The sequence below is a fragment of the Grampus griseus genome (genome assembly GCF_964374135.1).
Source record: "Grampus griseus genome assembly, chromosome: 3".
Classification (NCBI taxonomy): Eukaryota; Metazoa; Chordata; class Mammalia; order Artiodactyla; family Delphinidae; genus Grampus; species Grampus griseus.
Genome location: NC_139019.1, coordinates 76750368 through 76768794, shown reverse-complemented (window position 1 = coordinate 76768794; position 18427 = coordinate 76750368). Strand labels below are relative to the sequence as shown.

Genomic DNA, 18427 nt, shown 5'->3' with positions numbered 1-18427 from the left:
TCCATTCCAGCTTAGAGTTTCCCCCCAAAGATTCAGTTGGAAAAAGGTGGGGAGATCCTGGGCGACATAAGAGGTCAAGCCCACCTGGTTCTCAGACAGCCTTGAACTCTCTCAGGTCTTTGAGACTGGCAGTGAGACAAACCGCTCTACCCCAGTGCTGTTGACAGAGTGCTCCTTTCTCTGGACCCCCCTCCCAAGGCTTAGGGAGACAGGACAGATGTGTTGAGAACAGTAAGCGTGCCCTGGGCAAAAGGCTATTCACGTGTCAGAAAATGTTAGAAACCTATTGTGAGGAACAGAGGAGGAACAAAATAAAAGCAGCTCTTTCCTTGCATGTATGTTGTCTACAGAAGCCTCAAATGCCAACTACTATAAAGCTACTTATACTCTGATCTAATTATGTACTAGGTGTGAGATCAGTGGCCCTAAATTCAACACAGAATAAATTAATGTGATGATTAACTATTATTTTCTTTCAAGCTGAAGTTTTAGCCACAGTATTACATTGGATGTATGCTTTGTACTTTTCAAATATCTGACTTTCCTTTTTATTTTAAATACTGTTATTGTTGTTGCTGGATTGGGCTAATATTAGCATGATTTTTGAAATTTTTTGAAATAGTAACTCCATATAATTTTTATGGACTAGTTATTCAGACTTATCTTCCAATTCAGTGAAAAGATATATTTAAGGGAGAAAAAATTGGATGGCATTTCAGCAATGATAGAGATATGTAGAGAAATTATTCTGAATGTGCTGGTTGTTGCCATCTTAAGACAGCCAAAATATGTATAACTGGAGCATGTTAGCACATTCGAAGAGATCAAGTAAGTGTAGGCTTATTGCCCTGTACTTAACCCTTGTTGGTTCTGACAACCAATAATGTTAAAAATTGCTTCTTCCTCTCACTGAATATAACTAGGTCAGCTGTGGCCAGCAGAGGAAGGAGGCCACCTCTATTTAATATACTCCTGAGTGGTATAATCCACATAAATTGGCCTAGTGTCTCAAGGAACTTAGGGTGGAGCTGTATGATCAGAAAGTATAAGTACTTCAAGAAACATATTTGCCAGATTCTGCTTTTTTACATTAGACATGAAAATTTATTGTAGATTGTTTGTGCTTAAGCTTGGAGGATGGTTAACACAGTGCTGGTAATGAATTTAAACTGGTTATAAATTTAAGTATGAATAAAATTACTCAGTTGTTCTTCTAGTAACGAGTGACACATGTATTGAATTTTAGTGCAAACTGGCTCATCTGTTTTCCCTGTTCCCCCCCCACCCCAGAAACGGCTTTTAGATTCAGATTTCATTGATCCTTTAATGAATAAAAAAGCTCGAATATCTCACCTGACAAATAGAGTGCCGCCAACATTAAATGGTCATTTGAATCCCACCAGTGAAAAATCTGCTGCAGGCCCCCCGCTGCCCCCTGCAGCCGCTGCCATCCCCACGCCTCCACCGCTGCCTTCAACCCACCTGCCTGTCTCCAATCCTCCTCAGACTGTAAATTCTCACTCCAATTCCCCTAGCACTCCAGAAGGCCGGGGGACTCAAGACCTACCTGTTGACAGTTTTAGTCAAAACGGTAGTATCTATGAGGACCAGCAAGACAAATATACCTCTAGGACTTCTCTGGAAACCTTACCACCTGGTTCAGTTCTACTAAAATGTCCAAAGCTTATGGAAGAAAACCATTCGTCTCACAAAAAGTCCAAGAAGAAGTCTAAAAGACACAAGGAAAAGGACCAAATAAAAAAGCACGACATTGAGATGATTGAGGAAAAGGAAGAGGACCTTAAAAGAGAAGAGGAAATTGCCAAGCTGAACAACTCCAGTCTGGATTCCAATGAAGGTATTTTGCATTTGTAAAAACCAACTACATGGGTTAAATGAATGGGAAGAGCAGACTATCCTGAGTATGAGATTATGCTGCTTATAATTAGTAATGCTTTTTTATCAAATGACCTTCCGTTTAGTTATTAATCTTAGTATTGTCCTTTTGAGCAAATTTTTTTCTTGCATTTTACAGCAGTCATTTTCTGTCTCTTTTTAGCCAACTATTAAACATAGTTTCTATGTTTCTTAAGATGGTGACATTTGAAAATGACCCTGTCATCCTCCAAAGACCCCCTTTTAGAAGGTGAACTTTGTTGTGCTTTTCCAGAGCTGTCACAGTATTGTGCAACCTCAACATGACCTATTATATGCCATTCTTGAACTGATTTAACCAGACACACAATTAGCAATAAAAGTACTCAGGTCCTTCTTTACCAAGAAGCAGGGTCAACCCTGCTTTAATTAATAATAGCACAGGGGAAATGTCAAATTCTTTATAAAACAGGCGAGGTAAAATTATATATGCAGATCCATAACATCATCTTCATTCAGAGTGAAAGCAATTTGTCTTCTGCAAGGCTGTTGGTGATTAGCTTGATCGATCTTGGGTTTTTTTTTTTTTTTTTTTCAATTTTGAGAACACTGTTTTAGTTAGCAAACATCAACCATTATTAATAAATTTAACCATTTCAAGCTTTTGGAAGCTTTCAAAGCCAAATATCTAGAGACCCAAAGAAGCCTAAAATAATGCTTTACCTCTGAAGAAAAGCTAATCAGTAGAAAGACTGCTTACCTGAGGGTAGTGATCTTTAAAACCTAATGACACAATTAGATTTCTCTTATTTTATATATATAGAACTTAATGTCTTGCATACCAACATACAGAAGATTCAAAACCATCATTTAGGACTGCTGCCCATTTTAAACCCAGCATAACTAAGGTAAAATTTCCCAGGAAAATACAACTTCAGAAAAAGTACCTTAATGATTAGACTTTAAGGAATTTTATCTTTCTGTAATTTGCCCACAGTACTGAAAGTCTGTAATCCTTAGATTTAACTGACCATTTTTACCATAGGAGAGAAGCTTTGATTATGGAATAGTATGATGCAGTACCTTTATTGACCTGGATTGAGGATATTGCTTGTCAAAGCATATCTGTTGAAATATGTAGATCAGAATGGTAGTATATAGTGGCCCAAGAGGTAGGTGTAAGCTTTTTCCCTCAAACACTATCGTACTTGAATTTGCCAGATCAGGAAGAGAAAAAGAGATAATAAAACTTCATGTTCGGAGTTAGTAAGCCAGATTCCTGGGTATGCCCCACTCTCCACACTTCCCACCATCAGATGGTAATCCTGAGTCAGAGACTGGATCCCAGAATGTTGAGCACTATAGCAGAGTTCGAGTTTTCTCAGAGCTGGAAACCGAGAGAAGCAGGCCTAGTCTCTGAATCCTTCACTGAGGATGTAGTACCTTTCAAAGCCAATCGAGATTATCACAAACTGAGGATAGATTCAGACCTACATCCTCTGCTCTACTGCAATTTATCTGGTGTCTATGGCAAAGGAGAAGCCAGGTGATGTGCACTTGATGCCTTTTCCTTTAAGGCTCAGGCTGTTGTAAAAACAAGCTTTTACCTAAGCCTGAATCAAATACACACACACACACACACACGCACACACACGCACGCACGCACACGCACGCACACAAAATAAGCCCACAGAGTCTGCATAATTTGTTTAGTGCGCTTTGTCCTTTAAAATATTAAACCAAGAAATTATTAAATTCTCACTTGTTTTATATTGAACATGTATGTTTTGCTAGCAGGCAGGGTTTGGGTTCGAGTTATTAATTTAATTCTACTTTGAATGATAAAAAATTAACCTCATAAAAAAGTCTAAACATACCCTCTGGAAAGTGGTACCTTCGAACAAATGGAATACTGAGGGGTTTTATACACTATCACAGTGCACTCCTGAGCAACTGGCACTTTATTTTGTCCTCTTAAAAACAAATCTGTGCAGTATTATGAGGGTTAGAGATTAGAGGAGTAAAAATTGGTGTTCACTAATAACTTATTTTGAATTACTTTAAACTGATAGGAAAACTTCCTGCCCAATTCCACTGTCTTCATACAAAAAGAATAGCAGTAAAAATACAGCCATCGAAATAGTCTGCTACCTGACTTCACTATCTTATCTGCCTTGTTTGAATCCTATGAAAAGTAGATGTTGATGTAAAGTTTGTATCTTCCGTTGTCTGGCTGCATCTGCCACCACAATCTTTGAATTGCTGGGCAGATGCCACAACTGTTGTTGAAAGAATAGAAGATTGACCTTGGGTTAAGATGGAATTCCTTTATTGTGCAGACACTGCAGTAGCCAGGGTGCTTTCAATGCCTGGCGTCGGTTCTGCTGGCGCTGGTCATAGGGCCTCTATTGTTCTTGTTCAATTGTATTCCTTGCTCACTATTGCTTATTGAGATGGAAGAATAGAATTTGAGGAAAAGTGTTCCAGATGTTTCTGATCTATTTTAGAATTATAGGCATTTTGTAACCATACCCTTTGGTGAACGCTTGAATTTTTTTTCTCTGTAGGAGTTAAAGAGGATTGCACTGCCTCCACGGAAGCTTCTTCAACAGTTGAACTCCCAGATTATTTGATGTAAGTTCAGATGTCTGCTGATGGGAGAGAACTATTTAATTTTAGAAAGTTTGCAAATTCTTTTCTCATAATTTGCAAATCAGAAAAGTAGGAAGTTCCAGAAATAGAGTCCTGGAGCCACCCCTGCAACTGAAAGGCTGCCATTAAGCCTGCTCGTCCCCAGTCCACCCGTGTTGGCTTGAGCAGGTTGTGCCTTTCCCTGCTGTGAGCTCCGCTCGGTGGTCTTTAAGTATAGAGAAGCCTGTCCTTTGTTCCGGGGCCAGGCCAAGCGTTTGATTATGGAAGATTTCAGGGATCTGACTCTTCAAAGTCAAACAGTTTATCAATGCACAGTCATTCACTTGGGCCCCCCAAAGGGACAGTTTATTAGTGATAAAGTACTTAAACCTCTGCAGTTAACACAAGTAGAGACAGATGGATTTTTATTTAAATAAAGCTTTGCCATCGAATTAACTTTAAGAGGAGCAGTAAAATTTGATCATTTCACTTTAATATCGGTTATAGTATTTTTCTTGTTATGACAACAAGTTGCTCAGTGCTAAGCTGGGGACTTTTTTGTAACTGGTTATCGCAGAAATTATAACTTGGACACACAATTCTAGCTTTTTTACAGACTCAGAGGCTTCTGTAAGAAGAAAATAATTAAGTTGCAAAAGCCTGGAAAAATGGAGAGTGAAAGAGCAAACAGATTTGCCTACCAATAGCTTTGAAAATGAACAAATATACAAATAGCTTAAATGTAGACTGGAAATGGAATCTGGGCTGTATGAACATTTTTTTCTCTATCAGTAGCATCTCATGGTGGACAAAGTTAAACTATGAAGTTTAGCACTCCATGTCCCATGAAATGTTCATTTCCAGAGTAGAGAACATTTTATACTAAAAGTGTGTTACTTTTGCTTAACAGTAGTGGTGAAAGCTATACTTATTGGGGAATGATATAGCATGAAACCGTAATGCTGGTTATCATCTCTTAACTAAAAGGAACCCAAGAAACCATGCTGAGTACTCTCTCATCTGAGGTGGTGTATGGTTTTAGAGTTCTGTCGGGGAGCTTGGAAAAGCTGCTGCCACTACGTTGGCCCCGGAAGGGCTGGATGGGGGACAGTGCCTGGCTCCACTGACGTGGGCATTCACCTCTCCAAATGCGTTTCCTTAAAAGTCTTGTGAAAGTTGGCCCCCTCAAATAACAGCTGCAGTACTGTGCTCTCATTCTCTTATGACGGAATTTGAATTTCTCTTTTTTGTAATAGTGCTGTATACTTGTTACATAGGACAAAATCATGTGGGGAGACTGAAAAATGATTCTAACCTTCCCCCCACGGATTCAGTGTTGCCGTGTTTTGTCAACTTAAGCAGTTAATTCTTTATTTAATAACTTGTTTTTAACGTACTGATCTACGGATGGTTGCTGCATCTGCCTCAGTGCATTTCTGTATGTTTGTCATTTTCTAGCTCTTTTAAAATCATGAAAGTACATAACCTATGTGATTGTTTGCTTAAGAGCAATTTATTTTAACAAAAGCTATCTTATATAAACATTGCAAATTTTCTTAAAATGATGAGAAAGCATGAATTTTCAGAAAAATCACTAAAAATACAGAACTTAAACTTGTTTCTTAAGAAAACCAAAAGGACATACTATAAAACCTTTAATGATCAACCTCTGAATAATTCATACTTAACCACAGTATTCCTAATTTTTATATAATAAGAATACTTCTGTTACTTGTGGTTGTGAATTATCCAAAGTATTTAACATTTTATTCCATCACTACATTAAGAGCCAGCTGTAGAACCATAACAATTTTTATTAAAAATAGTGACATGCTTTTCATTCAAATGCCAGTATAACCAAATAATCTTCTACAACAGCAACACAACTGTTGGCCAGTTTGGTACTTTTCCCTGAGAGAATTATTAAATAAAATATGGAGGGTATGGCCTCAGGTGTGATTTTGAGAAAGTGGGATACATATTTTATATAACAAATTGAACCTGAGTTTCACGATCAGTTTAGCCATTTTGCTTATGTATGCTTATCCCCAGGAACCTCTTTCTCCGCCCCCCCCCCCACCCCCCACCCCGGGCTCTCTCTGGTCTGCAGTCAGGACAGCCCGTGTCTAGAGAGGCCTGTTTCACTGCTTGGCTGGTGGTTTTCCTTTTATAGCAAGGACACTAGCAGGGCAGCTTTAAATCAGCATACTACCACTGTCTCAGTTACACTTAGAAAATTAAACCTCCACACTGTCTAACTCAGCATGAATAAAAATATTAATGAGGACATTAAGGTTGCTCACTGCATCACTTTTCTCACATTTCCAACTAGGCATCTGTGCTACTGCATTTTAAATAAAACTGGTAAGAATGTCTAAAACAATTTTGGAGAGGACTGAACTCCCAAAGTTTTCCACAATGAAGAGTATGTGTATACCCACTGGAGCACCCTGAAGCTCCTGCCACCTGCCTGAAATTGCTTTGAAATCTCCATTTTTATCTCAAAAAGTGAAGGGAATTTTGCATTCCATGACAGGAGCACAGAGTACAAAAAGACCCAGGCCCAGAGCCACAAACAAATAATATTAACTTTGATATTAAAATGCTGTTTTGACTTACCACCACTGAATAAACTGACACTCTGGGAAGGTGGCCTTCATTCACTAGGTCCCGAGAGATACTCACACCCTGAAGTAAAACATTTGTGGCCTTTTTATTAAGAAAATAAACTAATACTATAAAACTGGCTTTCTGTTACACAGAGTATGACATTAAGTGTTTGAAAAGAACTAGAGAAATACCTTTTTTTCCCCTTTTTTATTTTTTCTGGTCTCTCATTTTTAAAAAATGATAAAACAAAGCAGCAGGTCTACAAAGAGCTTTGACTTCAGCACTTAGTGACTGTGACATTCTCCCGGTTTCACATTACCCCTCCAATCCTTCTGTCCCCATGTGACTCGTAACAGATGGGTTGGCCTCTGCCGCTAGCATGGTAGTAAATTATTTGGGGTAGAGAAAGGTTTAGGAAGCTACATGTGTGTAAGTGTTGTCTTCTAGTTGCACTTTAATTCCATTTCCACCATGTTTTTTTTCACATTTATTCTTCTTCACTGAAGTTCTTAAACTCTCCTGTGGGATAATTTTACCAGGAAGGTCTTTGAAGGAGTGACAAGGCAGCAAGCAGTGGCAGAGCGGCATTCAGTCTAGGGAAACACGCATAGATATAGTTTCTAAATATTTGGTTTAAATCTCAGGCTTCTGCATCATGTTTATTCTGTAGCTCCTCTCCATTTATCGTTTGTCTTTTTTATTAGAAAATATATTGCTATTGTCTCCTATGAGCAACGCCAGAATTACAAGGATGACTTCAATGCTGAGTACGATGAGTATAGGGCCTTGCATGCCAGGATGGAGACGGTGGCTAGAAGATTTATCAAACTGGATGCACAGCGAAAGCGCCTTTCTCCAGGCTCAAAAGAGTATCAGGTAAACACGTTTGTTCCTAGATGGACTGACTTCTGTATTTTACCTTCTTTCTTTCTCTGCCCTTCCCATCCCGAGCCACCCTCCTAGCCTTCAGAGCAAGTCCTCTCTCAGACCAGCCTCTCTGCAGCTTCTGGCCTTCATTTAAAATGAGCTAGGAAAATAAATACTGGAAATAGTTCCTGAAAATAAGTAAACATGATGAGCCTATATGTCCTCCAGTGAAAAAACGATATTTTCATACAATATGATATGTATAAAATGTATAATATATACTTACATACTTACTGTAATATAATATATAGTGTATTGAGAAAAATACAGACAACAAAATAGGAAAAACAAAAAGCAAGGTTTGGCATCAAAATATTTGACCGCATTGCCAACTCAACTTAGACTATAGCTCTTACATCTGGTGCTACTTCCCAAAATTACTATTTCGAGTAAATTTTTAAAAAAAATTTTTTTAAACCTCAGTCTGGCATAGAATATAAAGGGGGCTTAATACCACTCAGGCTTGGGGTTTAAGTGAAGAAAAGCATGGTGCTTCCAGCTTCCCGAGACTGCCATTTGTTAACAGGTATTAATCTCTTTTCACTTGCCTACATTAAGTGGTAATATTACTACAGCTGACAAAGAGCAGTAGAAGCCTGACCTGCCTACTGATTGTTCTTAGAGTTCTTAGCCAAAGGATTGATATAAATGGATGTTTCCCTCCTTGTGTATGACAGATAACTTTGTCACACTTCACAGCCGCAAATGGTGCCTCCTTCCTAGCCCACTGTTGTTCTGACAGGAACCTACATGAGAAAATGGGGTGGGTTTTCCCACAATGGGGAAACAGCCTGGGAGCATCCGTGCCCTAGAGATTCATTATGTCTTCTATTAGTGGGCCTTAATCTTTTAAACAAGCTGCCTAGAGTTATAGAAAACTTTGCCAGAGGAGTGAGTGGTTGGCAGTGCAAGAGGTCAGTGATATGGTTTTGGGTTTATTTTTTTCTATATAGTTATTTACCTGTATACCATGATTATATTTAAACTAAAATGTAATTCTAAGAATTGCTTAGTGGTTGGGAGCAGGCTCCGAAGCCAGACTGCTTGGATTTGATTCCCAGCTCTACTTGTGTGACCTTGGGCAGGCTACTTAACTTGACTGAAAATTCTCAAAATCCCCATCCATAAAGTGAGGTGATTATAGAGTTGTGCAGAATAACTGTTAGCATTTGGAAACTGCTTAGATCCATAGTACAGGTTATGTAGTACATAAGGGTTAGCTCTCTTCCCCTACCACCCAATTTTCCTCCCGAGAGGCAATCAGTATTACTGGTTTCCATCGTATTCTTTCAGAGGTCTGTTTGACTATAAGATATATATACACAAGCAAATTCACAAATATACCATATGTAATTGAATCTAAGATGTCATCATTTATAAGATCCACCATTGTCTTACGTTCCAGTAAGTTAAGGTATGATACATTATTTATCAGATCTCATTAAAAATTCCTAGGATATAATATTCTATTTCTCCCTTATACACAAATGATACCAAACTTATAAATTGTTCTGTACTTTGCTTTTTTCACTAGACAATGTATATCTTAGAGAATTTTTTTATGTAAGCACATAAAGCACTTTCCCCTTTTTTAATGGCCTCTTAGTACTCCTTTGTATGGATTAATGGACATTTAGATTTTGTTTACTTTCTTTTGCTTTACAAACAGTGCTACAGTGAGTAACCCTGTACATGTGTCATTTCACAATTAAATCTGAAAGAAAAGTATAAGTGCTGAGTCAGTTTTGCATTTGCCATTTTAACGGCAGTTGCCAAATTGCCCTCCTTAAAGACTGTACCAATCTACAGTTCCATCATTAATATTTCCCACACCCTTGCCAATTGTGTGTTATCTGTTTACATTGCAAAGAAAAAAGTTCCCTTCTGATTTCTAATTATTAATTTTCTAGAGTGTTCATGAAGAAGTCTTACAAGAATATCAGAAGATAAAACAGGTAGGTATTATCACTGTTAGTTTTCTGACCTTTAGTTGAGAAGTGTTATGAATTCCACAGTCTTACTCCTCACTCTTTTTTTCATCCACAGTCTAGTCCCAATTACCATGAAGAAAAATACAGATGCGAGTATCTTCATAACAAGCTGGCTCACATCAAAAGACTAATAGGTGAATTTGACCAACAGCAAGCAGAGTCATGGCACTAGAGCTCTGCTTGGACCAGAAGATGTGAATAAACTTAAGCTTATTTATTTAAAATTCCAAATGAATTGCTCTCAAATTCTAAAAAATGAAACTTTGCCTGTTGGAAGTTTCAGTATTAGTAAACTTGAGTTACCTTCCCCCCCCCCCGCCCCCCGCCGCATTTTACTTTGTTTCCTTGCATTTTTGAAGCTGCTTTTTTCTGGTCCTTTTTTCCTACTTAAGACTTGTGTTTGTCAATAGAAATAATTTTTTTTGTAGATATTGGGGATCCAGTGTCTGTACTTCAAATCAATTTTTTTCCTTAAAAAACTGTGTTTGTCATTAGAAATGATTTTTTTTAGATATTGGGGATCTAGTGTCCACACTTCAAAGTTATGTGTGTTTAAAAAAAACAGTAATGTACAAGGTGAAATGCTTTTGGATAAACATAAGCCTATTTTCTGACCTTTCTTAATATGAACTCTTTGCCTTAAATGGTAGAACATTTAGAAATTTGCACAAAATACAAAAAAACTTAAAACATTGTTTTGGAGGGTTAAGAAATAGAAAGGTGTGTATGTGTATAGATCTATATACACATGTGTATATATAGTCTGACTTGATCTAGAACAGTAAATCTGCCCTGCAAATTAACCCCCCATTGCAATGGTTGCCTTAAGGTGTTTGCTAGTTGTGTACCTAGTGTGGTTAATCATTAGCTACACTGCTTCCCACTTGATTCGAGCAATGGGAAGCACATTGTGGCCTACCAGCGTCTGAAAGCGTGTGCTCGACCTGTATGTGTGCAGAGGTGGTGTGGATGTGAGCGTGCGTGAAGGAAAAAAGCTGCTACTCTCAGTAGGCCAAACGCTCAGGTGAAACAACTGATGAGTGTTACTGTAGGTTTTTTTTTCCTATCAAATTGCTACTTCTATCGTGGAAGACAAAAGCATTTCCATTTCAACAGTTTGTCAACTTTATTAATGTTGGGCAAAATTGATATGTTATGAAAATGAAACAGATCTATAGTTTGGGGCAAAATTATAAAATTAAACGTGTAGGTAACCTATTTATATACTGCTATAAAGTATTTTTTGAAGAGAGATATGCAAAGAAGCTATTACCTACATGAAATGTATATTTAAAGATTTTTTTTTTTTTCATCCTGGGTGCCAGGAATATAAAAAAGAGTGGATATATTTAACCATAACATACTGTGATTCATCAAACAGCACAAACTTTCATTTCATGGAGTTTATCTGTTGACGTTGATTTAAACTATCATTTGTTTTATCATGTGGGAACATAAGTTATGTGGTCAAAAATATAAGGATTTTGAACTAATGTTGATTCAAGTTGTGTTGTCTTATCGTATTGTTTTTCAAAGTGCTGCCAGTTTAAAAGGGAAGCATTATGTTTACAAATATGTTTTGAAATGTTTGCCAAAATTTTGGTGGTATCTTTAATAAAGATGTTTGTCTCCAGCATCCAAAACAATAAAAAAATAAATAACTTTGTTGTGTATCACTGTAAACCAGAAAATGTTGGTGTCCAGAAAACCTGAGAGAGCGTGTAGATGAAACTTACTCTTCGGAGTTCTTCTAAAACATTAACAGGAAAGAGTAGGTAATATAGTAAAAGTATACAAAAGTATACTTTACAAAGACTGAAACAAGACCCTGTGCACTATAACTCTAACATTACCACAGCAATTTGATTTCTACGTAGCATGGACCTCCTGGGGAATTCGATTTTCTTTTAGCATTGAGATCCCTGGTGCTCTTCCTTTTACCTCAGAATTGGTACAATCATTACTAAGCGTTCACTGATATCAAACTTTCCGTTGGAAAAAAAAAAAAAGCAGTAAAGGAAACTTAATTGGGGATAAATTTGGTCCTCATATCATATGGTAGAGTCTCCTGAGGGATTTGTCTGTAGGTAATGACCTCATCGGTGTCATTTCTTAGACATCATGGCCTTTTAATCAAAGATAGTGTGCTGCTACTTGCTATGAGTGGTGGTTCTCAAAAGCAAGGTGCTTGGACCACTTGCATCACCCAAATTAGAATCTCTGGGGATAGGGCCCACATAGCCCCATTTTCATAAGTATCCTCCAAGTGATTTTGCAAGCTAAAGTGTGAGAACAATTGGCTTGGAAGTAACAATAAACCTTTAGGTCTCTAAATCTCAGAGTCTTGAACTGAAGAGGTTCGGCTATTGGCTTTGGTTTTTAAGCCCCTCCCTGTCAGCAGGTGCAACTCACTTTTCCTCTCTACATCATTTGTGGCACCCTCTCAGTTGTTTCACTGCTAACGCTTATTTTAGAACTTGTTTACAAACAAGCCAAACCTTCCAGTTGGCTAATTGTTAGCCCTTGGAGCTCCTACCCATCTACATCAGCACATCTTCTGGTTTACAAATTGGGTAATAATGGAAGCTGGAGATGCTTCATGAAAATCCAGCATTGCACACCCGTAGACTCGACCACCTACCTATAAAAGCCTTAATTTAGATGTTTGTCGTGTACATTGGGCAGATCCTTGCAAAATGTGTATCTATCATCAGTTGCAAATTTGAGAGTTGTGAATCTCTGCCTCTGCTATTACCTAAGGCTGCATCTCTTTTAAAGATGGGCGTGAGCCTATTAAGATATTTATAATCATTCTTCATCTCCTACTGCAAGATTTTTAGATTCTCTCCAATAATTGCTGCAGGAATGGGTGGCCACTTAGTATCAGTTACTCTGGTAGAATTTATTTAGTTTTTTGTTTTTTGGGGGGTTTTTTGAGAGAAGTAGTAAGTGTAAAATAGCATTGTCAAGATGAGACAATGAGTTGTGTTATTATTTGCTCATCACATTTCATCTTAAGTAATTTGAAGCACTCTTGATGATTTTTACCAACAACCATAAATTAACTCCAGAATGAGCGAGCAGCTGATTTAATACAAACCCAAAATAACATTAACTAGATGTGGTTTTGTTTTATGTGAGGACTTCACTTCCTATCTCGTTGGTTATTTATTTCCCCTGGAATACTTTAGAGGGGTTAACTTTCAACTGTAAGTAGTGATAGATGTTCAGTACTTGCTCTCACAAAAGTAATTGGTGTGGTCAGTTGATATCATAGCTCCATGCATTGATTATAAAAATCCAGTATTAATTTTCCTTCATCTCTGATTGATCTTTTAACCTTAATAGTTTTCTTTTCCCTTAAAATATTTCACCTTATTCTGTAAAACAAATGCATATTTTCATGTTTGAAGCAAGGTGTTGAGATGAGGTTTAGACACAAATGGTCCATCAGTTCCGACACTCTGCTTGGTTGCCTTACCCCTTCCACTAGTGCGTCCTTTGTTTCTGGAACTTGGCTGAAACTCTTCAGCCAGTTCCTTGTCTTTCCAGCCGTGTGAGTGTTGAGTCACATATGAGTGGTTTTTGCCTTTACTACTTTTAAAGTTCTTACTGTTTATTACTTCCTAAGTGTTACTAAATCCTTTTATTCTATACCAGATGGGGAAAAATTATAGCCAGGTTTGAGAGGAATCTTTTGGGAAAAGATATTAACTGACACGACTAAATGAAGGCAACAGAAGATGTTATCAATGTTCTTTGTAACCTGACAACTGAACAAGGCTATGAGACTCATTTCAAAATATTTTGAAGTGTTAAAAATATATACATATATATCTATGCTGCTTCTCAGTTGTTCTACCCAAACCATGTTAGCAAGGTAAAATGTCACAGAGACTTTTCAGTTAACTGAGCTCAGCAGCTGTGGTGGCCCCTATTGTTCTACACCAATTTCAGTTCAATAAAAATGTTAACTTTGCAATTCTGGTACTCGTTTTTCCTTTGTCTCATTTCAAGGCTCTTAATTTTGTCTTAGAAAAAAACATGCCACAACAAAGTTCTCTCTGATGCCCTAATGTAAATGATCTTCCTGGGACAGAGCTATTACTTGTTGGTGACTCTAGGAAGTGGGAACACAGGGTATTTGCTCCAGGACCCCCTGCTGCCTGTTTTACAAGTGGAGGACATCCCCTCCAAAGGCAGTATCTCCTAGGGGAACAATAATCACAGTCACCATTTATTGAGGGTTTTCTGTGGGTTACACGCTTTGTATGTATTGTCCCATTTCTCCTCAGCACGACCCTGCTATCCTCATTTTATACGCAAGTAAACTGAGGCTTAGAGAAGTTAAGACACTTGCCCATCACACAGCTAGTAAACAGTGGAGACTGGGAAGCCTGACTCCAGTATCTGTTCTTAACCACTTTTCCATACTGCCACTCATATATTGGTACCTATTTAGGGTTAGGGTAACTATCACAAAGTGACAAGTCCAGTAACACCACACAGGGCTAGACTCTTGATTCAACGGAGACTAGAATGTGGGTGTTGGAGTGATACCTAATGGATCATTCTCAGTGAGTTGATTTTGTCAGAAATGATAAATTTGAAGGAATGCCAAAATACTTTTTGAGAAAACGTGTGTGTCCTTTATTTTCAAATGTGTGCTATCTTAACAGTGGGCTATTGGAAGGAGATCGGGGCAGTGCGGGTAGAGAGAAGAAGCAGGGTTACAGTCTTGGAATCACATCATTTTCTCTTCATATTAAAAGGCTGTCTCAGTAAAAGACTCCAGCTCTAAGGGGTATCCAGTGTGAATCAGACATAAGAACATTCTAGTTGGATCCTTAGCATGCAGTCTCTACAAGTTTTCCGAATGACTAATGGAGGAGGAAAGGAAGCGAGCCTCAAGTAAGCGCTAGTATTAAAAACCCAGAATGCTCAGTGCCAGCCATGATTCTGGTTGGGTTTATGAGGAGCCCCAGGAGTGAATGAGGTTCCCAATGTTGCAATTACTTCAGCAGCCCTCCCTCCCCCACTGGACATTTGACATTGTACTTGTCTTTTAACTCAACTTCTTTCCTCAGCTACAGGGTGAAAATATGCCTTCTAACTGGGGTATGGAAGAGGCTCAATTATTGTTTGTAAAGCACTTGGGAGTTCTGAAGACCAGCAATCTGCTGAATGCAACAGGGACAGTTTGTTGGAGCACTATTTTTCTAGGTGAGGAGGAGTCTGTTTTGATTGATTACAAAGGGGACAAAGGTTGAGAGAAGCTTAAGTCTTCGAGGTGGAGCGTTTGGGGTTTTATTGATGTAGACCTACACGTACCTGCCCCACTCGTTTTACCTTTCTGAGATTGGGGCTGGAGGCTGGCTGTGGCACTAGGTGGCTCTGATATTTTATGATTGCTTAATTCTCCAGTTGGGGTCAGATGATTCTGCTGTATGATGGTGGAGATGTGTTATTATTTACAACTCCTGCCTGTTTAATTCAGTGTGGTGGCCAGGCTGGTTTGTCTTGCTGTAATTAGATACTTGGGACAATCTGGGCATCTGGAGAAGGATGATAAGAATTCCTTATCTGGTCTGTGAAATACGGGAGAGTGCTTCCTGAAGCCTGAGCCCACATTATCGGCCACCATGTTTGAGAAATGACGGACTGCCTTTCTATACTTCGTGGACTCCACGGGGCTTACAGAGTTCCACTGTGGTGCACATAGGCAGTCTCATCTCCTGCCACTCCCACTCCATGCCAGTCACAAGGGCCTGCCTTCAGGGTTTCCAGTACCCTTGCTCCGCCCACCCCCAGGCCTTACTTAGCGCTTGCAGTCCTTCTGCACCACCGGCTCTACCCTCCATCCCTCTCTCACTTAGCTAAGGCCTCCTCACCCTTAAGATCTCCCCCTTAAACATCACTTTCTCCAGGAAGCATTCTCTAACCTTTCAGACTAACTTGGGTCACCCTAGTATATGTTCTCTTTCATCTTATGCTTCTCCTTTGCGGCACTTATCACAATTATAATTAAATACTAATTGTATTATTAATTAAATAAGTTCCATGAGAGTAGAGACTGCCCTGTTCACTGGTGTGTCCCCAGCTCCTAGCCTGGTGCCTGGCATGGAGAAGGTGCTCAATAGTAATTTACTGAAAGAATGAATGAGGCAGGCTATCCATATATGTCATTTAAAATTCATGTGGCCAGAGGATTTGGATTACTGCGAAAGACTGCTGTATCATTCAGGTTTGTGTGCCTTGCCACTTTATCTTCCCGAAGTCATGATTAAGGAATGAGTTACTGATGGCAGATTGACTTTGGGAATCCCTTTGCCCTGAATAACTAACTGGACACCTTCAAAAGGTACAGCTCTTTCCAGCACTGGCATTCATACCTCTAGTCACCTCTGGAATATGAGCATCTACGTGGTCTATAATGGTTTGGAACATAAAATGAAATGGTTTAAAAACTTATTGTTTATCATAACTGACAGATAGGTTCTGGTTTCATTTCCCCACTGCTTAGGGACATGGTAGAGGATGGCAGTCTAAGCGTCTCTAGCCTGATGTTCCTTTAAATTTGACATGTGCTTTTCCTGACCTTTTTTTTAATGCCTAGCACTTCCATAACCTTCCAAGCAGTTGACATTTTGAAGATAATCAAAGGACTTTGGGATTCCTGCAGTGATAGAGCTAGCAGGGCCCGTCAACAGCACCTAGAACAAACAACTGTCTTCATTTCGTAGATGATGAAATGAAGATGTTTAAATGACAGCCACCAGAGCAGGAGGAGACCTCAGGATCTTACACTCTTCCTAGGGAGGAGCTGAGAACAGCCCAGCAACCACTGCTGGCAAGTGATACGAAGACACTTCGGGAGGGAGGAGGGGGAAAGTGCCAAACTAGAGGCGTCACACCACCAGCCGTTCAGAGCACAGTCAGGCTGCAGAGCATGGGCGAGCCTGCAAAGCCCTCCAGCCTCAGCTTCCCACCCTGAGTTGGGTAGTAACCTGCCTCCGAGGGTTGTTGTGATCACATATATGTGGAGTGGTGCTTGACACCTAGTAAGTTTTCTATACGTATTTTTTTGCTGTTTATTTTCTAATTATTTCTTTCCATCTTTTATTTCGACTTGGAGAGTTTTGTAGCAATATACCTGACAAACAGCCAGCCAGAAATGAAAACCCTATTAGATTTTCGCATAACCGTGATTGAGTCCCTGTGGTAGATAAACACAACCTCGAGCATTTCAAAGTCTCTGCTCCTGATTGCTCTGCAGAATGTTTTCTCTGTGAACTTTTCAAGCACCACATTATAGCTTCTCTTAACATCACCGCTACCAGTAACTTACAGTGCTGATGCATTTGTTCCAGACTAAAGCTTAACTTTTAATAGTCTCTCTATTAATTCTCTTTTCCACATGTCTTCATAGGGGAGAGTTTTTAAAAGAGCCTTGTCTGTAAGTGCTTCTTGCCATCTAGTTACCAGAGGGGGTTAACAAGCTTCATTTCAGTTCCGATGCTTTGGGGAAAAGTCTCCTGTGAAAATGACTCTCCCTCTTAAACCTGTAAGCTTTCCCTTCTCCTCCCAAGGAATAGAGTTCATTTAAGGCAGCCTTGTCAAAGGGGTGCCAAGAGGGTCTCCAGGGCTCTCATGGCCACCGGAGCTACAGACTCTGCAGTTGAGAACAAGTGTGAGGGGGCACTAGGGACAGTGGGCAAAGCTCCTCCTGTCCCCGTTCTGCTCCCTTCCCCTCTCGGCCCCTGTTGACAAGCCTTTGTTGCTGCGGTAGCCAGTTATCACATCCCCACCTGCACTTCCCTTCTCTTAACTCACTGTTCTCACCTGAATGATCTATTATGGCCCCTCCCTTCTGTTAACCTGCACGTATTACCATTTCTTCTCTGTTTTTGGTTAACGATGACTTGGCTTATCAATAGTGAGAAGGCCAGTTCAGAACCAGGGACCTACAAGCAAGACATGCAAAGTCTGGAAGTAAAGTTGAAAATGCCTTGCAGCGTAGAGAGCCAAAAATGGAACATGGAGTCCTACACCCCGGGGCTGAGACCTGGTTCTGAGATTACCAACCTGAGACCCAGGGCAATTTGCCCAAACTCCTGAATCTTCCTTCCATCATCACTGGTAGGTTGGGATAATATCTACACACCATGGTTATATTAGAATGAAACAGAGATTGTTGCATCCAACTAGAGGGACTGGGTAGGGCAATCTCACAAACCCACTTTCGTGGCTGTTTCTCTGTCCCCAGAGATGAGATCTCTGGCAAGTCTCACAATTCCTCTAGGACAGCTACTCTTAGATGGTCAAGTCCTGTGGTCACTTTTAGCATAGGTCTCATTTCAGGAACTAGTAAGTCCAGTCTGGTGTAATAGCCA

At 39.4% G+C, this 18427-nt stretch overlaps 1 protein-coding gene across 2 annotated transcripts in view; it reads left to right on the top strand.

Moving 5' to 3' along the window:
- The window catches only part of ELL2 (elongation factor for RNA polymerase II 2), a 75721-nt gene extending 61737 nt beyond the window's left edge, over positions 1–13984 (top strand). For both annotated transcript variants that reach the window (XM_082650460.1, XM_082650461.1), the window contains 5 exons: positions 1291–1858; positions 4443–4509; positions 7821–7992; positions 9954–9998; positions 10090–13984. In XM_082650460.1, the coding sequence (XP_082506586.1) occupies positions 1291–1858; positions 4443–4509; positions 7821–7992; positions 9954–9998; positions 10090–10206 (969 nt within the window). In that variant the 3' untranslated portion in view covers positions 10207–13984. The remainder of the gene's footprint in view (positions 1–1290; positions 1859–4442; positions 4510–7820; positions 7993–9953; positions 9999–10089) is intronic.
- Positions 13985–18427: the final 4443 nt, after the last annotated feature.